This window comes from Branchiostoma belcheri, unplaced genomic scaffold (genome assembly GCF_001625305.1).
Source record: "Branchiostoma belcheri isolate BF01 breed outbred unplaced genomic scaffold, Haploidv18h27 scaffold15, whole genome shotgun sequence".
NCBI lineage: Eukaryota > Metazoa > Chordata > Leptocardii > Amphioxiformes > Branchiostomatidae > Branchiostoma > Branchiostoma belcheri.
The window spans coordinates 3,578,646-3,604,658 of record NW_017802935.1 but is presented as its reverse complement, the minus strand read 5'-3'; the positions used below and the strand labels follow the sequence as shown (position 1 = coordinate 3,604,658).

The 26,013-nt window shown below is 42.8% G+C and overlaps 2 protein-coding genes across 2 annotated transcripts; both read left to right on the top strand.

Moving 5' to 3' along the window:
- Window positions 1–162: 162 nt before the first annotated feature.
- On the top strand, window positions 163–9,494 carry LOC109465223 (tyrosine-protein kinase receptor Tie-1-like). Its single transcript, XM_019762367.1, has 18 exons — window positions 163–752; window positions 1,853–2,061; window positions 2,408–2,516; window positions 2,700–2,954; window positions 3,482–3,613; window positions 4,073–4,210; window positions 4,565–4,699; window positions 5,048–5,176; window positions 5,510–5,644; window positions 5,913–6,056; window positions 6,427–6,560; window positions 6,721–6,868; window positions 7,043–7,375; window positions 7,551–7,621; window positions 7,810–8,038; window positions 8,450–8,622; window positions 8,915–9,047; window positions 9,202–9,494. The coding sequence occupies exons 1-18, from the start codon at window positions 695–697 to the stop codon at window positions 9,492–9,494; spliced, it is 2,958 nt and encodes a 985-aa protein (XP_019617926.1). The 5' UTR covers window positions 163–694.
- LOC109465222 (neurogenic locus notch homolog protein 1-like) lies at window positions 8,956–25,845 on the top strand. The gene is made up of 31 exons (XM_019762366.1): window positions 8,956–9,047; window positions 9,202–9,500; window positions 9,625–9,759; window positions 10,019–10,162; window positions 10,278–10,427; window positions 10,571–10,702; window positions 10,830–11,159; window positions 11,310–11,420; window positions 11,871–12,059; window positions 12,404–12,709; window positions 13,020–13,233; window positions 13,393–13,478; window positions 13,911–14,045; window positions 14,518–14,661; window positions 15,117–15,428; window positions 15,815–16,066; window positions 16,431–16,562; window positions 17,347–17,499; window positions 18,047–18,850; window positions 19,168–19,281; window positions 19,595–20,848; window positions 21,100–22,125; window positions 22,398–22,511; window positions 22,789–22,902; window positions 23,133–23,246; window positions 23,506–23,619; window positions 23,805–23,918; window positions 24,101–24,214; window positions 24,396–24,509; window positions 24,916–25,044; window positions 25,287–25,845. The coding sequence occupies exons 2-31, from the start codon at window positions 9,497–9,499 to the stop codon at window positions 25,595–25,597; spliced, it is 7,365 nt and encodes a 2,454-aa protein (XP_019617925.1). The 5' UTR covers window positions 8,956–9,047; window positions 9,202–9,496; the 3' UTR covers window positions 25,598–25,845.
- Window positions 25,846–26,013: the final 168 nt, after the last annotated feature.

Genomic DNA, 26,013 nt, shown 5'->3' with positions numbered 1-26,013 from the left:
AAGATTTGGGAATGTTTTAACAAGAAGAAACACACAAACAGTTTTGTTTACCCAGAGGTAAAAGAACCAGAAACAAGTAACTGCATTCATGCCGCCCGAGCGTGCAGCGCTGTTGTTGTTGAACAGCCGCTCTTGACTGACCAGAAATCCGTTTGACTTTCTGGTTGTTGGGTCGGATTTTCCTCACCACCTGTAACCCCGACTAGCAACGTTTGTGGCAACTTCTGCTGTTACAGACGGGTTTTGTTACGTGTGGTTTAAAACATGTTTTTCGGTCATCGAAGCGTGTGACGGCAAGTGCATGCGTCACTGAAACGTCATAAGAGTCTGGGTGGAAGTTTTGTTGGTGTTCTCACGGATACAGACAGTCATTACAGTGGAATTGGAAGTTATTATTTCGTGAGTCTATTGCGAAACCCTGGAGAGGAGAAGCATTGTCAAGAGCCATACCATGGCGCAGTCACAGACAATGGACGATTTTTTCAGTGAGGCTGTGACACATGGACATCCAACCGCCAACAAGAATCTATGACAACTTTTTCCTACACAGGACAGACGAACTTTGGGCAAGGCTTGTGAACTGTCTCAAGAATGTCGTAAACCTGTCTTACGACGCATGTGAAGAGTTCTAGGGACGTTCTCCGTTAGTGTCATTCCTAACTACTTGCCAAGAGAAGGACGCGAGAAACACATCATGAATGCTGTCACACTTTGCCTCGTCTTTATGCTGATAATGAGATTGGAATGTTCAGGTAAGGAAAATGGCTTATTCAATTGAACAAACTTTAGAACGCGCAATACAACATTGTAGGGAAATGTGTGTGATTTGTTTGACATTTCCTCCATAAATTAAGCAATTTTCACAATAGCGGTTACCAGTTTATGTTTTCAGAACATGAAGTATTAAACGTGTATGAAGAAACTAAATAGATTCGATCTACCATCTGTGCAGTTGCAAGTTATTACATATGTACGACAAAAATTGCAAACGGAGACAGGAAATGATAACTAAATATCGACCTCATTAAGTCATCACACAATCTGCAATCACATCTCAAAGTCTTCAAAATGAAAAAAAATGGTTTCTGACAAAACTTGCTCTTCGTCTTGGTGATTTAAAGACTTCTTAATCTAAGATCTGAAGTATAGATGTTATTTGACATATTCCTGCTGTCACGTCCATCCGTCGGTGTTGGCTGAGTATTATATTAGGTAAGGGTAAGAGGAAATCCGGGTTGTGTTCGGTGTCACGAGGTTCTTGACAGGGAGGCTGCCGGGCCTCTCCACGCTTTGTGCGCTGTTTGCCAGCTCGTTAAGAGGTTAATCTGTGTGAAGTGCTCTTCTTGTATCCAGAACCGTGCCAGCGCCCGAAACGTGCTTTCTCCAAGATCAGACACGTTTCTGGATAGTCCACGCGTATCCAGAGCCGTACCTGGGGCAAATCTGCGTTCTTGGATACGCGGAGGCTATCCAGAACTGTGCCTGATCCTAATCCTGGCCCATTCTGGCATAGAACTAGATAGGTACGGTTCTGGACATATTAAGTGCCCCTTGTTGGACCCGCGTGAAAATGTTGCCAACGACTCAAAAGTGAATTATCGATATTCTTCTTAAGGGTCGGAGAAGTGTGATTTTAAACCTCTCTTCACAAAATATTGATACATGAAGTTGGATACTTTTAGTCTTGGTCGCAAAACTCTTTTATTATTATTTTCATTGCTCAAACATGAAGGAAGATGGTACAACAGAAAGCGGTAACGCTCTCTAGTAGCTAAGACGTATTTTAACGCGACCACTTACACAATTTCATTATTAAAGGATTATTTTAAGACAGTAAGGTTATCATTTTCAGGTGCAGTGCCGGATGTGACACTAGTGAACGAGTTTCCCTGGGTCCCTCCTCAGTCCCAGTTTCAGTTCACGTACCTGAAGTGCGTGACGTCACTTCCGCTGGAGTCCTTCCCGTTCGGGATCGCGGAGAACACGGGGCGTGGCCTCACATTCACCATGTGGAGATTCGCAGGAACCATTCGCCAACCAGCGGCCTGGCCGGGAAAAGAGGTTTTACGACCATTTGTTCTGTTTACCGAAAGGAAAACATATTGTTTTTGCTCTGTTTCCTCTTCTTCATCTCCAAACGAATAAGATCAATAACCTGAAGCAGACGTCTGTCACCCTGGTAACTGGTGTTGGTTTACATCATGTTGCAATTTTATAGCAGGAGGGATTTAGACTCCTGTCTGACCATATATATGAATGTGTTTGAGTAAGAATTAACATAGCAGACTATATGCGAAGGTAAACATTATGCATTTACTTTGCAAATGTTACCTTTCCAGTTTTTTTGCTAATGTACATGACAAGACTAGCGATGTATTGGCTTATCTTTTCTATCTTTGATTTGAAGGTCAACTTGCTACCCAACGCCAACCTTGACCGAATAGGGGCGTTCCACTGTGCGGTACAGAGTGGTATAAAGACGTACTACGTTACTACAATAAAGATGTCAACCACAGGTAACAGAGTAATGCATCTCCTTCAAACACTTTGTGTGTGCATCATAGTTTTGATCTTGACATCTCAATCCATGAAAGTAGACTTTGCTGGAGCGGCGTTTTATGTAATCTATACTTTTATATAAAAAAGTCACTGTACTAAAACAAAGAAGTTCTTTAATTTGTCTTTCTGTTCATCTCCAGCGAGTATTAAGCCCGTAGTCTTTACTAAAACAGTAAATGCCGGAGAAACAGTCACATTAGAAATGCAGTCTGTAGTCAGCATGATGGCACCAATAAGATGGCGGCACAACAACGTCATCATCGCCATGGCAACCGGTCTCAGTCTGCCAATCAGAGGCGTCAGCACGTTAGATGGAGGTGTTTACGAGTGTTACTACGAGGGAACCCGAACTTCGACGACGGCGGACCAGGGGGTCATGAGATTGATAGTCAGAAGTAAGTCTCCTTCAGTAACTGGCATATTGGTTGATGATTGGCATGAAATTTGATTAAAATGGTCAAAATCGTTGGCAAATATGCAACATTATCATGTTTCCCACAATTAGATAATGATAAGAGAAGAGTTGGACGCCCAAACATAACAGTTAAGAAACTTATTGAAACTGAAACTGGCTTGGAGGGACATGAACTTTTCTCAGTGATGTATGACAGACAGTTGTGGCGAACTAACTTTGTATGCTCCACCTCTACGGAGGATGAATGATGATGATGATGATGATGATGAGATAATGATAAATGTACTTAGGAAAATGATACTCATTAATGTCTAAAAGCTATCCCTGATCATGACCAGTAGCAAAGATATGAGGATCGCGATTTAGTGAATATTGATGGCTTAAAACCAGCATAATTGCCCAGTCCCGGCTTAAGAAACGCCTATTTCAACTAGTTTCCTACACACGTTACGTAAATTCTTGCTATTTCATACTTACTTATTGTCATGTTTATTTCTTCCCTCGTAGGATGTCCTGCCGACCTGTGGGGTCCGAGCTGTCAGGACGAATGTCCCGGATGTTACAATGGCGGCGTGTGTGACCCTGACACGGGAGAGTGCGTCTGTCCTCCCGGGTTCACGGGCGGCAACTGTGATGAGGGTAAGAATCAACACTTCATAACATGCAGACCAATGATTAGTGTTAGAAATTAAAGCCTTAAGCTGTACAAAACTACCTTCAGACTAAGCTTTCCACAGTCCATCTTATCCTCACCATACTTTCAGCACCAAGGACAGGACCAAGGGCATACATTTCATAATGCATAACTTCCCCCAGACACAACTTTCTACAGCCCATCTTACTTTCACCATACTTCAGCACCAAAGAGGTAGGTGAGGACAAGCAGATGGCTTTTTCTGATAGACCCATTTCCTTAAAGCTGTTCCTTGCGGTAAGCGACAGTCAGAAAGCCAGACAATCAGATCTCACTCTTTAACTTCTACTAGAAGTCTAGCCTAAAAGACATGCTTCACCCACTACTAGACTAGATATGTGTCAGGACCTATTCTCTAAATGCCACTGACATGTTAACAACGTTGTTTACTGTTTGTATTAAAGCTTGTCCGAGCGGCGTGTTCGGCCAGGAGTGTAACCGGGAGTGTGCCGACCCGAACTGCGCAGGCCGGCTGCTGTGTCTACCCGATCCCTACGGCTGCTCCTGTATCGCCGGGTATCAAGGTCCCGACTGCGACCAAGGTACATCACTGCACAAAACCCTGTCTTTACGCACACGTTAAAGCTTGTGTAAAGGTACACACAAGTGAAGAAACGGAACCTTTACGTATTCTTGAAGGTGTACGTAAAAACAGGTTTTGTGAAGTAGATATTCAAACATAGACGTTAAAAACTGCACTTACTACTTCATATGCGTAGCATTCAGTACATGGGAAAGAGTTTGGAACTTGAAAAGAGACCACAGGTTAGTGAAAAACTAAGCCCCTGTAGTTGCAAAGCTATGAAAGGCTATATAGACGGAGATGGGTGTCCCCTATACACCAAAGAGTGTGGGAAAATTTCACATATTGCCTTTGCCTTGTTCCTTAACTGTAGAGTGCAGGCTGGGTACGTTCGGTGCGGGGTGCACGCAGCAGTGTAACTGTCGGGACGCCGTGCCGTGTGACAGGACGACAGGCTTCTGCGTGGTCGGCTGTCCGCCCGGCTGGCAAGGCAACTCTTGCCAGAAACGTGAGTTAAGTTTTTATATCAATCAGAAGGTTTTTTTTCTAACAACAATGACAATTAAATGTAGAAGCGAGGAAGGCTGTTACCATGCCAGGCCCGCTGATTTTGTGTTTTTGTTTGTTTGTTTGTTTGTAGTGTATACGACAAATGGTGCTTTTATTAAGATAATTGAGAGGGAGAGAGCCGCATTTTAAACGTAGAAACAGCATTCTTCTACCAACGCTAAAGGATTTGTGACTGTTGACAAACTTTTAGGATCGATACGTCGATGAAGGTTAGACATCCAGGTAATACGATACGCCAAAAAGCAGGATCGATGTATGATTTTTTTCTTTCCCTATCTCTCTACAGCATGTGATGATGGCACATACGGGGACAGGTGTGAAGAAGAGTGCCACTGTGTGGAACCGTGCGACAAGATCACGGGTACCTGTAACTCAGCCTGTCTACCGGGATGGAGAGGCGTCACGTGCGGGACACGTCAGTCTTTCCTTCGTCTTACATATGCTAGCTCCCATCTATACTAGCTCCCTCTTCCTTTGCCATTCTATCTGTCCTGATATCAACAAGTTTAAGCAGTAGAGATAGTTAAAGGAAGAAGTATTTGTCAAGAAATTAGCAATCCACCACTTCTGTGGTAACAATTTATGCAAATAGAACATGTGACTTGGTGAGCCGGGATGATAAGCCGCAGAAAGTCTGTGGCGCCCCCCATCTCTTACAAGCTAAGAATATAATTTCATTGAGATGTATTAATACATTTCATTATTTTGTTCTATTTGACAGAACAAATTGTTTCCTTCTTTCTTTCAGCTTGTCCCCCTGGAAGATTTGGATCGAACTGCATGTCGTTCTGCCGCTGTTTGGACGGGGAAGTTTGCGATGTTGTGAATGGGACGTGTCCAAACGGATGTAGGGCGGGGTGGAAAGGGGACGGGTGTCAAGACGGTAAGCAACTGTCAATTATATGGAGTATTCAGTATGAATGAATGAATGATTACCTGTCTTTGTTACAGTTTTTCAGTATTTCTACTACAGTTCAACTTGTGAGAATTATGCGGTAACCGTTACAAAGACGCACCTAGCTTGCTTTCAGAAAGCGAATTTTTTTTCTTGATAAGGCATTGAAATATGTTGTTCCCGTATTAGAGAGAAAATACTTTTTGAGTCACAGTTTTCTTCAACTTTTAAACTGTTTTGTTGTTGATTTTTTTAGCCTGTGCGACAGGAGAGTGGGGCTCAGGATGCGAGGGCAGATGTTACTGTCAGGACAACGTCAATCACTGTAACCTAGCAACGGGGCCAACGCCCGACTGTCAGTGTGACGACTATCACTTTGGAGAAGACTGTATGGAAGAAAGTAAGAAGAATCTGTATTTGTATTAATTAACCTTTAAAACACACATCTGCAAAGGTTTCACTGGCACGCGACGACAGCCGGGTATTTTTACGAAGGGCCACAACGACAACTTCCTATCCGACCAAAATCATTTCCTCTCACTTGAGCCTGGGAAAGTTCGTACATATTACCGAGACACCTAAGCCTTGCATATCAGACTCTAAATACTTTTTGTATCGTTTGAAGGTATCTTATAAAAATGCGTCTATCGTATCATTCAATAACATATTTCAATCCGTATGATGGGTCTAGGATATAATACAGATTAACAAACATATAGATAAATTGAAGCTACCTATACTATATCCAACGTGTCTTCCCTTTCCAACAGGAGTAGCGCCTTTTATAACTGACATCACAAACGTGCGGGTGAACCCGGGCGAGGCGACGTTCCTCAGCTGCTCGGCGGCGGGAAGTCCGCTCCCGACCGCAGACGACATAGTCTTGCGAGACCAAAACGGACAGGTAGCTATCGTCTCAAGACTTTTCCTTAGCGCTATAAATTCATTACAAGTGATATAACAAAACTGAAGCCCATAATGCACATATAATTTCTCGTATAAGTTGTCCCAAGTGTTTATTTCGTATGGTGCTGAATGAATGCATTTCTTAACATCTACTCCAGGTGTATCCACGCTTTGCTGGATTTCCCAGAGGAAACTACACCACCAATTCTTTCCGGCTTCCTTCAACCGACCAAGACACGGAATACTACTGTGCAGTAACCACAACATCCGGCTCTACCTTCCAACGGGTGGACTTTACCTTTTACGGTAGGTTTACATCAGATATATAGTGGTGGTCCTACTATGCATCCTTGTGGTAAATCATAAAACCGTGCTTTATTCTAAGACGTCTTTTACGGCAACTAGAACTTTGTAAAGTTGTATGTCGTGGAACAGACCATAGGAAGCAACACGGTGCCAATTATCTTGTTTGACTCCCAGAACTGCCCAGTTTAACCAAGCCACCAGTGGTCCAACCAATCAACATCCACCCTACGCTCGTCCTCGTCGACTGGGCAGCGTGGAATGAGACCGAAGACGTCGGTGAGGGACCAATCACGTCGTACCAACTTCATTTCAAAAAGTCTGAGGACTCTGATTGGCAGCCATACGGCGACGAGACTCCAGCAGACCAATCAAGAGCGACGTACACCAGAATGGTGATGAGGCTGGCCTTCTCTACAGAGTACGATTTTAGCGTGCAGACTTTCCGTGAAGGCAATAATGGCGGTGGTCCTTTGGGACCAGCTCTTACCGTCGAGACCAAGTGCATGGGTTAGTACTGTAACTATAATCATTTGAATAAGAAACAGCACAAAATGTAACGTTTATGACAATATTTGAATTAGATGTTTACTAAAATTGACATTTTTTTCTGATTCTTTGACTCCTTTGTAAAGTATAACGCAGCCGCACGTTACACTCATTTTCTCTCTTTTCACCCCTATAGCGCCAACACAGCCTCCAGAAGATATCAGGTTCAGCAATACTGAAGCACGACAAACTACTGTATCGTGGCAGGTACATATCGTTACTTCAAACATAATAGCATAGCTGCGTACAGTGCTGAATCATAATACATGTATAATCAAGGCAAATTGATATCTTTTTAACATATTATCATAAAAGTTGCTGCAATTTTCTATGAAGTTAACAAGCAGAGAATAAGGTGTCAGTCACTGAGATGCATATTCTTAATCTACTTTCAGCTCCCTCCATCCGATACCATCCGCTGTAAGGAAGTTACAAGCTTCCAGCTGCTGTACAAAATGTCCGGAGACGAACAGTTCACCGCGACGGAAGTGAACGGGACAGAGAGAGAAAGCGTTCTGATTGGTCTACAGCCCTACACAAGCTATGACGTCAAGCTGTCACTTGTCAACTCAGTTGGCACCAGCTCTTTTAGCGATGTGTTTACCGTGAGGACACAGGAAGACGGTAAGTTGATGAAAGAGAAATTCGCAAGCATAACTAGAATTAAAACAAGCAATTAGCAGTAGGAATTACTTTCTCGTGGGGTCGTGTGGGGTAGCGGCAGAATGCTCGACTCGGAACCAAGAGGTCCCGGGTTCGAGTCCTGACATGCCACCAACCTTGTGCCGTTAGAAAATGCAGTTTACACGACTTTCCTCACTTAGCTCAGGTGAAAATGAGTATTGTATTGTCTCCTGTGTTGGTGGCGGCATTAATATAAGTTGAAAAACGTAAGTGTGCCGTCGCCACGTCTTGTGGTTATATGTTGGTATATAAAAAAATTACTTTCTCGCCAGTACAATACTGTTCAAACATTTAACAATGTAGCAGCACGAAACCATCAAGAGCCTGAATATTGCGTTTTTTCTCCCACAGTTCCCGGCCCGGTATCAGACCTCGCCACCGAGCCGATTTCGTCAAGCTCCGTACAGATCAGTTGGTCTGCGCCCGTAAACAAGAACGGCAGAATACTCGCACACGTGCTGACCTATCGTCTGTTGTCTGACAGCCAGTGTCCAGGCACTGAGGTGGCCGTGGCAAGCTCTAAGGTAAACTGAGACTTGGAAGGTTCTAACTTGAAAATTTTATGTGAAAATGATAGAGTAAAGATTTTAAAAGTGTCATCAAGTGTCCAGACGAACTGTTTAGTAAGGACGTGTGTACACTTCAGCACCAAGGACAGATGACATCACTACTAATCAAGTACTGTATATCCGTAAAATCTACTACGGGCAAGTTAAGTGCTTTCAGCTGAAGAAATGAACATGTTCATTTTCTCGTTGCTTTGAAAACCATCATTCTTAATTATCAGTCTGTGTTTATATTGTTGATCATTTCCAGACCCTGCTCTCCCGGACCTCACACACACTAAGCGGGCTGCAGCCGTACTCAACATACCAGATCTCGCTGAGCGCACGGACCCTGGTAGGCCCGGGCCCTGAGGTGTCCACTACTGTCACCACGTTAACAACAAGTACGTGGCATTTTTCTGTCGGTGGCGTCCCTCTGTTACATTATCCCTACTTAACGTTAGCCTCTGTCTTTTCTTGACTTCATAACTTAAAGATACCCTTGATCTTAAGAAACGTGTACACGCCTTGAAACTAAACTTTCTTATTCGCCTTTAGCACCAAGTGGTCCTCCAGTCAACGTCACGATCGAAGATGTCCTCATCACCAGTGTTCTCGTCTCCTGGTTACCACCCGCCTGTCCTGAGTCGAACGGCGTCATCACCCAATATGGCGTCTCCGTGGTACCACTAGACTCTGGGAACGGGAACGAAGTCCCAGATGTGATGACTAGCAACACGCGGATGAGCGTCTCAGGCCTGAGACCGAGTACCTGGTGTGGCGTCAGAGTCAGGGCGTACACAGAAGTCGGACCTGGCCCGTACAGCCGAAAGTTAACGTCTCCACTCTAACGATGAGTAAGCATTTTCTCTCTCTCTCTCTCTGATCGTGAAAATTTACAATATGTGGCCGATTCTTTCACAAATGATTTTATGAAGATTTGACAAGCCAAGAGTTTGAAACCGTTATCATTTTTCAAAGATTGTAGCAAGGGCACCTTTGGCGTGTTCTGTGAGCTGACTTGCCACTGTCTTGGCGGGGAGGCGTGCGACCGATTCAACGGCTCCTGTGCAGTGGGATGCGCAGCCGGATGGACCGCGGCAGACTGTCAACAAGGTATCCTGCTTCAGCGAAAAACTTAACAGCTTTTTTTTCAGACACGCTTAAGTCATTTTGCTTGCCAAGTTTCTCACTTAACTAGGATTTTACATTCTTACCACCTAAATTTCCACGAATCGTAAAACATTGAATATTTGATATCAAGGAAGAGTATACAATACTTGCAACATATTTTCTGACGATGAATAGAACGAAAAACAGAGCTAACCCTTGTTTTTCTCCTATTTCTAAATAAGAAATTTGCTACAATTTTCAGAGTGCGATGTCGGGTGGTATGGACCGGACTGTAGCGAGCAGTGCCACTGTCTGGACAACACTGTCCACTGTAACAGGTTCACTGGACCGACGGAAGAGTGCGAATGCAACGACCAGTACTTTGGGAACAGATGTCTTCAACTGAGTGAGTTGATGCTTGATTCCCTATCTGTTCTTGATCTACCTAAAACTGATTAATACTATGATTGGTGTTACATAATCACAAGTGGATGAATTTGAAGTTTTTTTTTTTTTCTCAGAGGTGCCACCAAACATCACCGCCCTTTCAAATGTGAAGGTCAACCCAGGTCAACCAACGACCGTCTTTTGCACCGCGACCGGAAACCCTGCTCCTATCGGAACGGAAATGACGTTACAGCTGATAGATGGGGCATTACTTCAACCGACAAGTATTCTTACGTCTTTAGCTTTTACTACAAACTTTTATCGAAAACTTGAATTGAAATTTTGTTTACAGTCTACGATAGGTAAACAGAGTGGGAAGAAAATTGATGTATTTTAACCTATCTTTCATCGTCTCTCCTCATCATAGCTTCCTTTTCCATGGGAAGAGGGAGGTCGGCCCGATTCAGCGTGAATTCGATCCGACACGGAGACGTCCTGACATGCATCGTGAACACTCTAGCTGGATCTGACGAGAAAACTGCTGATCCTCTTCTTTATGGTAATTTTCAAAATAACGTCTTGATTTGTATATCAACTAGAGGACTTTGGAACACTGCAACTTTATCGATTTACTTCAATCGGCTGAAAATTAGTTTCATGAATTAGATCTTTCATTTAATTTTCAGAACTGCCACTGCTTGTGAAACCGCCAAGTGTCCTTGAACGTGACATTGAACCGACACGACTCACCGCAACATTTGACCAATGGACTCCCGACGTTGACCTAGGAGAGGGTCCTGTTGTATCCTACACTGTGAAATATAGAGAACTGACGGACGAAAACTGGAACTCACTCCCTACGACTCAAGAAGATGGTTTATCAGCGGTGTACTACCAAACCATCGCTGGACTAACACCATACACAACATACGATATATCTGTACAAACCTTCCGGACAGGGGAAGGGGGAGGGGGGCCTAACGGTCCTACTGCAACTGTCACAACAAAGTGCCTTGGTATGCTACCCTTTATTGCTTTTGTAAATATACTGTTTCTATGTAACTTTGTATTGATGTAAACTTTCACTATTTGTATTCATCAGATTTACGTACAATTTGCCGTATGGGTATTTGAACTTTTAATTTTTGTACATCTGTTTTCTTCAGGGCCTACTGAAGCTCCAGTGAACCTGCGTCTCGGCAGTGTGGGTGCGCGGTACGCTGTTGTAATGTGGGACGCACCCGACCCTAGGACTGTCCGCTGCAGAGAAATCACGGGTAAATGAGATTGCCATAAAGAAATGCACGACCGTGTCAATTGAGCGTAACGTACGTACAACATAGTAACTCCGCGTGCCGTGAGGAAACGCACATCGTACTACTAGTACTTTATCATTTGGCGAACCTCGGTAAAGAAAGACGATATTCTCGGGCAGTTTTTTTCCACCGTAAACAAAATCCATTTTCGGTCTGTAAATCTCTAACAGAGACCGAAAGAAGAACAGCAAATACAAACACAAAGTATAACGCAAGCGGCCGAGGGTTAGCATTAGTTTGTGTAGTAACGGGCGATGTCCTTGGTGCTGAAACGGGGGGTCCCTAACACCCGCCACGCGGGTTTGAAGCCGTCTCCTTGCGAGTACCTGCACTGAGCGGCCCCGATGCAGGGGCAAGAACCTCAAATATGTTCCGAGGAGAATTTCATGAAGTCTGAATTCTTTCCTACAGGATTTCAGTTGTACTGGAAATCGCCTGGAGATTTTGACTACACGGTGAAGTATGTGGACTCCTCGGACAGAAACCACACACTGTCCAACCTGGCCCCGTTCAGCACTTATAACGTCAAGATGGAGCTGCTGAATGAGATCGGAGCCAGCCCAGAAACACCCATCCTGAGCTTCAAAACTCCAGAAGATGGTGAGATACTTTTACTGGTTGGAAAACTATCACAACACACTATTTTTTTGGGGGGGGGGCTTCTTTTTGTCTTGGAATGTTGTCTACAGCTTTCTACGCCTCTCATAGCCTACGCCAGTCTATCCAATATCCATAGTTCATTGCCTTTCATGACTAGTACTATCCAGGCAGAGTGAAGCTATACTTTCCAAGTTTACACCATTCTTGTTATGATTTTCAGTTTTGTTGTTGTTGTCCTTAATATCTAATATCTCGCCAGACGTGGTCTCTTGGTGCTGGTTTGTGCATGGTTCAGTTCAGAATTAATTGTCTCTCTAGGTACCTAACTCTTGGTGCCTTTTCAGTTCCAGAGGAAGTTCGGAGCCTAACCACGTCTGTCCTTTCCCCGACCATAGTCGGTGTTTCTTGGGACGCGCCGATTCGAACAAACGGGATTCTCCAAGGTTATGACCTGTCGTACAACCTGACATCCAGGGGACAGTGTATCCCGATTTTTGACACCAAAACCGTCATATCTGTTTTGCGACAGACAACAAACTACATCATAACAGAGATGTTTCCGTACTCAACATACGAGATATCGGTCAGTGCAAAAACCAGTGCTGGTGTTGGCAATGCAAAGGTGTCCACAGCCACAACACAAGAAGCAGGTGACAGCATTTCTCATATTCAAGCTGTTTTAAATTAACAGGCATTAAAAACCACCCTTTCTTTCCATACGTAACATTACTATGCATCTGAAATAGCAGTACATGCATCACCAACAAGTTTGTAATTTGGATACATTTTTGCTTGAAATAGTGTATTTTTTATTTTTCATTTTTTTGTCAGTCATTCAATTCTATTTATCAAGAGCTTCCCATGTTGTCATTAAACATTGACATGATATTTTCGAATTTGAGTCCAATACTAGCAATCTGTCTAGATGTTTAAATTGCATGCGTTCCTGCCTTCCAACAGTACCAAGTGGTTCTCCCTCAAACATACATGCGACTGAAGTAGACATGGAAGAACTGACATTTTTATGGGACCCGCCATCTTGTGACGTGAGAAACGGCGTCATCCTACGATACGATTACATCTTTGACGAGGTTGAGGCAGCAACGAGAGAGTCCAGAACCACAGGAACAGTCACGTCTACTGGAGCAACATTCAGGGGGCTTCGTCCTGACAGGTAACCAATCACATTGCTTCATCACTAATGCCATGAACACCTGTGAAATTAATAATTAGCGAAACAGAGACATTGCTTGAAGTCATTTGTTTTTAGTGCATACTTTTGTTTTAAATTTGTGTCTGTAAAATTGACACTAAAATGTATATTTTACCCCAGGTTGTACATGATTCGAGTACGAGCTTCTACATCTGTAGGAGCGGGACCTTACAGTGCCCAGACCCAAGTCGCCACCTTGCCAGAATGTAAATACATTCTTTTATCTCCTGGTGTTCTCTTAAACATCATGTCATGTAGAAAGTTAACAATAGGATAATTTCTTTGTCAGACATGTTAAACTTTTTGTGGAGAAAGGTTTAAGGTAGTCCAGTAGCTTTTTTCAGGCTGCTGGGGCATTGGGTTGTTAATTCACCATGTCTAGGGCACGGTATTGGAAGGTGGAGCCTATCCCTCTCCTTCCACTGCCTTTTACCTCCCCAACCAAAGCCAGGTACCCATTTTAGACTTGTGTGGAGTGAAGACAGTTGTGTTAAGTGTCTTTCCCAATGACACAACGTCCAGTCCCAAATGCAAGGGATCTAACTTCTCGATCTCCTATACACTAGCCTTGCTACTCGACCATTCAAAGCGGAGGAAAAGGAATGCAATACTAGTATTTTTTGTTGTTGTTGTTACAGCTTGTCCTGCTGGATGGTTTGGGCACTACTGTAACCAGAGCTGCTACTGTATGAACAGTGGAGCGTGTGAGAGGTTAACAGGATACTGCCCATCTGGCTGTGCTAGTGGCTACACTGGGGATGCCTGTAATCAGGGTAGGTATACCTCCAACATCTGCTTTGAACAGAAATAAACAAATCAGTAGAACCTATGGGTAGCAAAATGTTGTGGTAAGCGAGATGCTATGAATAGTAGCCTCTACCAGGCTTCAGAGGTGGCTGGAAAGGGGCTGGAAAAAGTAGAAATCTGCCAAAGAGACAGATAACATGCCAGGGACGGACTTAGTCTGCTATAGGAGTACGGTAACCTCTGCCAGGCTTCAGAGGCAGCTGGAAAAAGTAGAAATTGGCCAAATAGACATTTCAATGCCAAGAGTTAGTCTGCAAGCTGTATTCCTGTAGCAGACTCCCCTGCTATGTTATCTGTCTATCTGGCCAATTTCTACTTTTTCCAGTCACCTCTGAAGCTTGGTAAAGGCTATAGGGATATATTTAGACAAAAGATGTAGGAAGATATACATGTACTTAGAATGTGCTACATTTTGATATCCTGATGTTTTTACTCCAGTTTGTCCGCTGAACCAGTACGGCCCCAACTGTACATTCTTCTGTAACTGTATGAACCCTGAGGACGGGTGTGACAGAATCAACGGACCCACACAAGACTGCCAGTGTACCGCCGAGTGGTTTGGGACTAACTGCACACGGAAAAGTAGGTCTATGTCTGTCAGAAACCCATCAAAATTGATATAAAGAAACCTTGATTACAGTACAGAAAGCCTAGGGATGTAGAGGGAGCTTGCCCTCTCACTCTAGTAAAGAACCATCCCATCACCATGAGTTAGCTGTTCATAATTAAAATTGAATACAGTATTCACTACACATCTCCCTTCCCTGCATTGATTTAACACTTCAATTCTTTAAAGCTGACCAGTTCAGATGCAGAAGTCAATAGTTAACCTCTAACAAAAGACCAAAAGCACATCACTGTGAGCACTGAGGACTTAGTATACTGCAAATGGCCAAGGTTTCCCTTTAGTGTAGTACCAGGGTCATGTCCTTGGTGCTGAAGTAGTGGTTGACTAACACCTACCATCTGGGGATTGTGGCCTTCTCAATGCCAACTGTCTTCAGAATCTAAAGCTCACACTTTGATCTACTTTCCAGAGAGCCTGTCTGATGTGACCATTGTGACTTCACCACTGTACTCATCAGCATCTCCAGGATTTCCCAACATCAAGTGTGTAACGGCCATGGGGATGGGGTCTTTTCCCTTCGGGGTTGCTAAAGACACTGGGACAGGAACAACCTTCACCATCTGGAGGATTGTAGCAAGGATTCTGCCGGAACCCTGGCCGGGAAGGATGGTCAGTTTCCTGCCTATGGCAGGGGAAGCTGCCCTCGGGGCATTCTACTGTGAGGCACAGTCACTGAAGGGCATCCTGACAAGAGTAACAACTGTCAGGGTAAAGGAGGGAGGTAAGATATGAAGTCTTCTTTTTCATTTTTGGTTCTCAAAGTGGAAGCTTTAGTTTCATCAGGAGTTTTTTTTTTAATTGCAGTAATGGTCCATCAAGGTACATGTATTAGTGAACTAGGAAAAGCTTGCTACATGTAACGTTACATGTTTAACTTGACACATGTCAAGAATGCAATTACATGCTGTGCATTTTACTGTGAAAGTTTGGTGGCACATATCAGTAGCTACAAAAGGCTTAAAGCAATATCTTCTTGGTAAAATGATGTGGTGAGCAAAGATTGGGATTATCTGCTAGAAAAAGGACAACAAAGTAAGCATAATTGTTAGTAGCAAAGGGCAATGATCATGGCAATTCGTCTGAAAGAAATTTTACTTCTGTTTCAAGTGGATCTTTCGCCAGAGGAATATTCCCAGACTGTATCAGTAGGAGAATCAGCCACACTAACGGTAACACCCACAACCATGTCTGGAGGTGCTGTGAAGTGGATGCACAATGGAGAGGAGATACAAGCCACTGGCTTTCAACTGCACATAGAGAATGTACAGCCAGAAGATGCAGGGCTGTACGAGTGCTTCTATGAGGGGCAGAGAACAAGTGATAATAAGAACCAAGCAATGATGAGGTTAATTGTAAGAGGTAAGACACTTATTGTATTATTGTACTTGTTTACTTATTGTACATGTATTATTGAAAATCAGCATATCTGAATCTGTTTCAAAACCCTTCCACAAAGACTGCACTATTTTAAGTTCAGACAGAGAAAGCTGATTCTATTAAAGTGCATGAAAGTCTTTTGATAAGGTGCAACATGTATGATAGTGTAAGCATCATAGTCAGCTATAGTACCCATCAGCTAATATATACATTTGTACTGAACTACATGTGTACCTGATATTGTCTGTTTGAAATTGGTAGGTGTTGTCTCTTACAGAGTCAGAACAATTAACTTTTCTGGGTAACACTGGCACATTCATTTCAAATGTGTTCCTTATTCAATCAGGCTGTCCGGCCGGCCTGTGGGGTGACAGTTGTGAGTTTGAATGTCCAGAGTGTTATAACGGTGGCCAGTGTTTCCACGGGTCAGGAGAATGTGTCTGCCCACCAGGGTTCAGTGGGACTTCTTGTGAAAAAAGTGAGTCACCTGTTTTGAGTGTTCAATATTGAACTATCAAAATTTTGTAAAAATGTATTTTTTCATTGTTTAAAATTAGGCCATGTTGATTTGATTATATGGATGACATCCTCCCGGAGCCCCAAAACTGATGCGCGCGTGCGAATAAAAAAACGTTTTTCAAAAAAAAAAAGTTCTTTTCATTATGAAATCTATGTGGTCTTGAGGGTTGAGCAAATGGCACAGAATATGGTTTGGCGAATAATCTAATCTTCAAGTTCATTTCTTTACAATTTCGTCTTTTTTCGTTTGATTTTGGCATTCTACGACATTGGTATAGTTTTTATTAATTTTTTTTGTAACTTTATTTTTGCTCATTTTGCAACTGTTTTGTACGATTTACAGTATGGTTGAAAACTTTTTTTTTTTTGGAAACGGCCGAAAATTCATGCGCGCGCGGATGTCATCCATATAATCAAATCAACATGGCCTTATCATACTTTTCAAAATGCTACTGAAATTTGTTGTGGTGCCACCTCTCAAATTTAGCCGACTTTTCTAGTAGGTTCCTCGATAGAAAATGTTTCTGATTTCAATTGATCTCAATTCAGTGACACATCTAACAAGACAACTGAAAAAGTCATTATCCCCCTGAGCTTTCCTGCTCTAAGCATGAAAAATACAGTATTATCAACAATCTGATTGTACCTTAAGTTTGTACTGCAAATTGTTACTTTTTGACTCTATGTATAATGTACAATACACATAATAATGAGATTACATGTAATATCTGGTAATATTGCAGGTTGTGGAGGGAACAGGTTTGGTATGGACTGTACCCAACACTGTGACTCTAACGATGACCAGTCAGACCAGTGTTCAGGGCTCCTGCTGTGTGTACCTGATCCCTACGGCTGCTCCTGTGCTACTGGGCTACGCGGACACCAATGTGACCAAAGTATGTAATGCTGTATCCTTAGTCTGGGTACCATCCGGATTTTTGCTCCGCAACGCTAAAAAAAAATGATTTTTTCGAGCGTTGCGGAGTGAAAATCCGGATGGTACCCATGCTACTGTATCCTATGAAACAGAAACATGTGTATTGGGTGAGTAACAAGTATTAGGCTTACATTCCAAAACCTTTATCTTAAAGGTTAGAATAGTTGGTTTTCAATGACTAGCTTCATTTTTATTTCATTTTTAGCTTGATTATTTTCATTGTCAAGTCAAGTGTCTAAAGCAAGCATGCCGCTGCTTTGTCATAAACCTCCAAATTTAATCATTATGGTCAATGGTACTAGCTACAATCATTTCAAATTGAAGGCAAGTAATAGTACTATTCAGAACTTTGAATCAGATAAACATTTGTCGGAAGAGCCCAAATGTATTGGCTTTCCTCACTGCTGTCAGAACATTCCCATGTAGATGCATTGTACATAAAAGCAACACAGTTGCTCCTTATAATCATATATTGCTATACATGTATTATGTGATGTTTGATTCAGCCTGTTTGCCGGGGACATACGGTGCAGGGTGTACCCAACAGTGCAACTGCAGAGACTTGGAACCCTGTGACCCCTTCACCGGGAACTGTGCAAGCGGCTGTCCCGACGGTTGGCATGGCGACTCATGTCAACAAAAGTGTGAGGACGGCACATTTGGAGAACAGTGTTCCCTGTCCTGTAACTGTATGGAGCCCTGCAACCACGTAACAGGAGAATGCTCAGTCAACTGTGAACCTGGATGGAAGGGGGATACGTGTCAGGAAGTATGTGTTAACGGTACCTACGGGTCTGACTGTGAAGGGTCCTGCCACTGTGTCATAGATGAGCCATGCAACATACAGACAGGAGAATGTTTTAAGGGTTGTGCAGCAGGTTGGATGGGTACATCGTGTCAGGAAGCTTGTCCTGTTGGAACGTTCGGCCCCAACTGTAGCCTAACCTGCCACTGTTACGGAGAGGAAGAGTGTGACAGGTTCTACGGGAACTGTTCTCAGGGCTGTGGTGCAGGCTGGAAGGGTCCATCCTGTCAGCAGGGGTGTGATACAGGAGAGTTTGGGCCAGACTGTGGTTTGGACTGCCACTGTCTGAACGGAGGAGGCTGTGACGTTATAACCGGGGAGTGCGAAGGGGGATGTGGCCTTGGTTGGACAGGAGAGGGTTGTCAGGAGGAGTGCAGAGTGGGCAGGTTTGGAGCTAACTGCACCAGAGTTTGCCACTGTGAGGGAGACTCAGCCTGTGATGTCAGGACTGGGACATGCCCGGGACCATGTGCACCAGGGTGGGCAGGGATGGACTGTCAAGAAGGTACATGTAACTACTACGTTTTCCTTCCTAACATAACTCAAGATATGCAGACAAGCCTTATATCAGCAATATGAGATTTTGAGAAAAACATGCAAATTTATTTATGCATGCAATGTACAACAGTACAACAATATACTATGCCTGGGGCTTTCATTGTACATGGACATTGCATGCTATATAGTACTTAGCAAAAACACTTAACTGATCAACCTGCATAGAGGCAAGCTGTAAGATCCATAATGATTGGTCTGTCAAAACATTTCTCAGTCAACTCCTACTTACGTTTTTCTGAATTAATATGTTTCCCCCATGACCAGACATAGATGAGTGTGAGTCCTCACCATGTGAAAATGACGGCACCTGCGTAGATGACATCAACTCCTACAGCTGCACCTGTCCACCTGGATATGGAGGGGACAACTGTCAAACAGGTGTGTGGAAATAGAGACAGTGTAAACTTGCATAGATTTATTCTGTACTAAAAGTTGTCATGGACTTTCAGGGGCTTTACAAGGTTCTATAATTTGTTTTTAACCTTTAGAACACTGAAGTAGCTGTTTGGCTGCCAATTCTCTATTGGTTATAGCGTTAGGTAGCAGGAAGAAGGTAAAATATAGATGCTTTCTTGGTAGTTATTTGAAGAATACTCAATATTACCTTTTCATGCAATGGGAAGCTTGTGTTGCAGCTTTGTCAAAACTGAGCCAACTGATGAGCCAACTATTTTCTATGTTCTTATTTCAGATATAGATGAGTGCCTGTCCAGTCCCTGTCTAAACGGTGGCACATGTACAGAAGGACTGAATCATTACTCATGTGACTGTCCTGCTGGTTACGAAGGACAGGACTGTGAAACTGAGGTAGACGAATGTTTGTCATCACCTTGCCATCACGGTGGCACCTGTACGGACCAGGTGAACGGTTTCACCTGTAGCTGCCCACCTGGCTTAACTGGTCTCAGGTGTGAAATAGACATAGATGAATGTGAATCGAGCCCCTGTTTAAATAGTGGGAGCTGCCTTGATAAGGTAAACCTCTTCACTTGTGCCTGTCCGCAGGGTTTTGGAGGAGAACTATGTCAAACAAATATCAATGATTGCGCACAGAATCCCTGCATAAACAATGGTAGCTGTGAGGACGCCATCGGACCCTACCAATGTTTGTGTCCACCGGGGTTTGAGGGAAACAATTGTGAACTTGACATCAATGACTGTATCGAAAGTCCATGTGATCACGGAGGAACCTGTATGGATGGAGTCAACAGCTTCAGGTGCATCTGCACAGCTGGCTTTACAGGTGACACCTGCTCAGTTGACATTGATGAGTGCAGCTCCGCACCTTGCAAGCACGGCAGTACATGTGAAGACGGAATCAACATGTACACATGCGCCTGTGCACCTGGGTATGATGGAAACACCTGCCAGAATGATATAGATGAGTGTCTTTCTGTGCCGTGTGAAAATGGCGGATCCTGTGTTGATGACGTGAACTCCTTCAGATGCCAGTGTCTTGCAGGTTATGAAGGAGAGACGTGTCAATATGAAATCAACGAGTGCAAATCCAGTCCATGTAGAAACAATGGTACATGCACAGACCAGATCAACTCTTACACATGCTCCTGTGTTCCTGGCTTCCAAGGGCCACACTGTGAAACAGACATTGACGAGTGCCTTTCAAGTCCCTGTCAACACGGTGGAACATGCGTGGACAGAGTGAATGGTTACGTTTGCCTCTGTCCTGATGGTTATGAGGGAACTCACTGCGGAATCGAAATCAACGAATGTCTATCAAATCCGTGTCAAAATGGCGGCACATGCACAGATGGCCTGGCTGGTTATACTTGTACATGTCCAGTGGGTTTTAATGGTGAAGACTGTGAAAACAATATTGATGACTGTAGCCCTAACCCATGTATGAACAGAGCCACCTGTGTGGATGGAGTGGACAATTACACCTGTGACTGTGCAGCTGGGTTTGACGGAGAACACTGTGAAATAGGTAAGACCAACATGTGTATTGTCATGATGATTATAACCACACAGGTATTAAAGAAGGCTTAAAATTGTCTTAATTAACAGACAATGCTTTACTAGTAAGCAAATCTGGCTAGGGAATTATTCCTGATTTTGGCTTATATCTATTCAAACATTGGAATATAACATCATGCCAAAACATTTCTCCATGCCTAGTGATGCTAAGGTTTACTAGCAAATGCAAACTGTTGACAAAAAGTATGTTCTGTTTCTTAGATGTGGATGAGTGTGTGTCGTCCCCCTGCTACAACGGAGGCACCTGTACTGACGGGATCAGCTCCTACTTCTGCACCTGCACACCTGGTTTCCATGGTGATAACTGTGAGATTGACGTTGACGACTGCGACCCAAACCCCTGCACCAACGGAGGCAGGTGCATCGACGGCGTGGCCTCCTACAGCTGCTCCTGTCCACGAGGATTCACAGGAGAAAACTGTCAGGAAGACGTAGACGAGTGTTTGTCGAGCCCTTGTAAGAATGGAGGAACCTGTCGGGATGGAATAGGTTTCTACGCATGTAGCTGCATGCCTGGATTTGAAGGTCAAAACTGCGACAATGACTTTGATGAGTGTAGCTCTGACCCATGCCAAAATGGCGGCCTGTGTGACGACGGCCGCGATTCCTATATCTGTAACTGTCATCCCGGATTCAACGGAACAAACTGTGAACACAACATCGACGACTGCTGGCCTAACCCTTGTCAAAATGGTGGGCAATGCACGGATGGGATTATGGACTACAACTGTACATGTCTGGAGGGGTTTGATGGTATACACTGTGAGAACAATAAAGATGACTGCAGTCCCTACCCATGCCTTAATGGTGGAAGCTGTGAGGACGGCATTGCTAGCTTTGTTTGCCACTGCCCTGACGGCTTTGAAGGGCAAACCTGTGAAGTAGACATTGACGAGTGCAAATCCAGCCCTTGTCAAAATGGTGGCATGTGTGAGGACGAGATAAACGGTTACACCTGTAACTGCACTGTCGGATATGAAGGAAAAGACTGTGAAATAGACACAGATGAGTGTGCTTCCACCCCCTGCTTCAACAATGGACAGTGCCAAGATGGAGTCAACTTCTACAGATGCCTGTGTCCTCCTGGGTTTGTGGGAGACAATTGTGAGACTGACATAGATGAGTGTCTGTCCCTGCCCTGTTTGAATGGTGGGACTTGTGTGGATGGGGTTGACAACTACAACTGTACATGTCCTGCTGGTTACACTGGTCAGACATGTGAAACAGGTATCAATTTTATAAGACTAGGAATAATTGCACTGCATTTATCATCACAGAAAGCAATCTATGAATATTGATATGATAGCTTTAGCAATTAAGAACAATACTTGGTGATGTTAGATGTTGTATTTATAGAATGCTTTCTTGCTATAAGGAGGTAATGTTTCCTGGGCAACTGTCAGAGAAGCCCAGCAGTCAGTAAACAGTACAATTCTTCACCTGACATCTGCTTGAATATCAGCATCTGCCATTGACTAAATACTGGATTCTCTTTGCAGATGTTGATGAGTGTTCATCTGACCCTTGTCAACATAACGGCACTTGTGAAGATGGCGTGAATGGCTACAGATGTGTGTGCATCCCTGGTTATAACGGAGAGAACTGTGAACATGGTCAGTAACATGCTAGTTTGAAAGTTACTACACGGTTAAAACTGCTTGATTTAAAAATTGACAAGATAGATTATCACAGTACAGTGTAAATCTGGTTCAAAGATAACATATTTGCACAGTAACTTGTAGTGAGTTTTACATGTGTCAATAACAGTTTCAGCACCACGGACAAGCCCAACTTGAATTCAGTTGCAGATATTGCATATTTTGTACCACACAGTCAAGCATAATGATCATGACATCCAAACTAACATCACGTTTGTATCTGCTATTCCAGATATTGATGAATGTGAGTCGAGCCCATGCCTTAATGGTGGGACCTGCACAGAAGGAGTAAATATCTACAACTGCAGCTGCCCACAAGGATTTGAGGGACAACATTGTGATATAGGTACATAAAGTTTAGTTCCAAAGTTTCCTGTCATCAAATGATTCAATGCTGTTGAATCACTAGTCATAAGAAAAAATTAAAAATCATCAGAAACAAATTTAATTCATTGTGGAAGTAATCGTCATCATATACAGTGTATTTGTAAATATAGCTTTTAGTTTTACAATTTCACTTTATTGGCACTGCGTCCTATTTCACTGTCTTCATGGCATTTGTTCTTCCTCTCTCAGATGTAGATGAGTGTGCGTCCATGCCCTGTTTAAATAATGGCACCTGTGTGGATGGAAAGGGAAACTACACCTGTTTGTGTCCTGATGGGTATACTGGACTGCTGTGTGAAACAGGTGTGCCATATATTTCCTTTACCCATGGAAAATTTATATCATGTGTTATCTCTTTTACCTGTAGTCCCAAAGTTGTTGTAGTTACTAGTAGTTGTAACATTACATTATATAATCTCAATCTCAATAAAAAGTGGTAAGCAAGGTGATCTGAGTATTTAAGCATAGTTTATGATTACCTCCTACAAATGCCACTTTTGTACAGTGTGACACAAGATTTATATAGGGATATTCCTATACTACTGATTGTGTTATTTTTCAGATATAAAAGAATGCAGTTCCAATCCCTGCCAACATAACAGTACCTGCCATGACCTGGTCAATGCCTACAACTGTACATGTGCTGCAGGGTTTGAAGGGGAAAACTGTGAAGTTGGTAAGAACATTGTGTCACAAAAGGATTTGAATTTCTTCTGCTGACTGTTCCTATGTTTACCTTCATATTCAAAAAGAGCTATAAGTAATATATTGACTCAAAAGTGCACATGTACAATGTCTTTGTATGTATGTATGTCAGAATGGAGGAGATACACCAATGTTCATCCCTTTTTTGTTACAAAGATATAGATGAGTGTAGGTCCGACCCATGTCATCATGGAGGGACCTGTGAGGATGGCATCAACTCATATCTCTGCCACTGTGTGCCTGGGTATGAAGGAACTAACTGTGAAAATGGTAAGTACGAAATACAGTTTCTTAATCTTATCATTGAATCATACTAGAGTTTTTCTTTACATACATATTCTTTCTTCTTTTGACAATGAGATTGAAGTGTTTGAATGACCTAACAACCTTGTCTTCGATGTGTAAAATTACTGTGGATTACATGTATGTGACAAGTCTTTCCTATTCTTCAGATACAGACGACTGCATCAGTCACCAGTGTCTGAATGGAGGGAGTTGCTTGGATGGTCTCAACAACTACAGCTGCTTGTGCCTGCCAGGATTTCAGGGAGACTTCTGTGAAATCAGTATGTTTCTAACAAACTGAAAATATTACTACTTATACATGAACTAGTAGTCAACAAATATCAACTACTAGTATCTGAATGTCTAACTTTCATCAACATATAGTTAGTAGTATCAACATTGTTTTCCTCTGCTGATATGAAAGGATGCAGTGACAAAACTGATATGTTTACCTTTACACAGATGTAGATGATTGCTCATCAAACCCATGTGACAACGGAGGGACCTGTAAGGATGGCATCGACTCCTACACCTGTCACTGTGTACCTGGGTATGGGGGCACAAACTGTGACACTGGTAAGTTATAAATGGGTGGCGTTTATCCATTTAACATACCGGTAGTATAACCATAGCACAGACTAAGAGTTATGATAATTTGTCAGGGTAATGGTATGTCGGCAGAATGTACTGCACCTGCACGGAACCTGTTACGTATTCGCACAGGAGCAGTACGTTTTGCCAATGTGCTCCGCTATCTCAACTATCTTACCTTGACACCACTAAAATATATGGCTTTACAGTTAAACATCATGGCATGTTCCAAAGAGTATAAACTCTCACAGAAGTGTACTAGACAACAGAAAAAGATCTTAGATTATTGCTGTGCCCCATAGGTGTTTCCAAAATCAGTAACTTGGCATCACATACCTGAAGATGATAACTTGAGGACTGTTGATGATTTTCCATTAATTTTTTCCCTCAGATATTGATGAATGCAGCTCGTCCCCATGTGCAAACAATGGAACATGTACGGATCAACTCAATGGATACCTGTGTCAGTGTGCTGAAGGTTTCACTGGGGAGCAATGTGAAGAATTAATTCGTGTTCAAGGTATTACTGCAAGATATTTCATAGCAAATATTAGTCTTCTATACATCAATGAACATACAGTGTTTTTAAACACAACTACATGTAAATAAAATGCATTCAAGGCAAATCTCTTGATGGCAAATCATCTCTCTACGGCATAACTCACGTCGCTCACTAAAAAAAAATAACGCTGCCGCCCTACAACTCTTGCAAAATAGGCTATATTACAGGCACAGTATTACAATGTTCCTCATCTCTTGCAGATTTGGCAGACAGTTTCAAAGAAAAAGGCGACATTGGAAGAATTTCTGCAAGCATGGAGTCAAATCGAAGAGACATTGGTGCAGAGGACATCTCCAACTTACTCGGCACTAATACTGCAGACTTAGAGGCTCAAGCAAGGGAACTCGGACAGCAAGAAATATTGACCTTACTGAATCAAACATTTTCTCTCAATGCTACTGATCTTGCCAACAGGACAGTTTCTAATACTAATGTAGTAAATCCCTGTATGTTTTGCTTTGCTTTGTGTCTTTCCTTTGTAATGGTATTGGACATAACATGGAAGAAATAACAGTAGCTAATGAAAGCAATACTCTATTTGCAGTATTTGATTTGTACAAGTATAGTGACTAGAATTGTTTTATTGACAAAGGCTAACTAAATTTTATGGCTTGGAGAATTGTTAGCCTGAAACTTGGTTACGGGTATAACGTAAATTATGCCACAACTTTAATCAGTATAAATCAAATCTAATCTAAATTTGAATCTATTTTTTTGATTACCGAAAAGTTCTAAAGAGCAGATACTGTGTGCATACTGATAAGGACATCTGTATTAAATCTATTTCTGAAACTTTTTCTGGTGGTACCTACTTGTATAGGGCAGAATAGACTTGTCAAACAAGAGTCACATGCGCTGACTACAGTGGCAGAGCATGCCAACAAATAATACAGCAGGAGTGTATACAACTGTAGGATTTGGAAAGCA

Bases quoted from the DNA above. Each gene is read 5' to 3' on its own strand.
- LOC109465223 (XM_019762367.1), top strand. From the start codon at position 695: ATGAATGCTGTCACACTTTGCCTCGTCTTTATGCTGATAATGAGATTG. The intron at 753-1,852 runs GTAAGGAAAATG...TATCATTTTCAG, and splicing joins AATGAGATTGGAATGTTCAG to GTGCAGTGCCGGATGTGACA. The intron at 6,561-6,720 runs GTAGCTATCGTC...CATCTACTCCAG, and splicing joins TGCGAGACCAAAACGGACAG to GTGTATCCACGCTTTGCTGG.
- LOC109465222 (XM_019762366.1), top strand. The intron at 14,046-14,517 runs GTAGGTATACCT...TTTTTACTCCAG, and splicing joins TGGGGATGCCTGTAATCAGG to TTTGTCCGCTGAACCAGTAC. The intron at 23,620-23,804 runs GTAAGAACATTG...TTTGTTACAAAG, and splicing joins AGGGGAAAACTGTGAAGTTG to ATATAGATGAGTGTAGGTCC.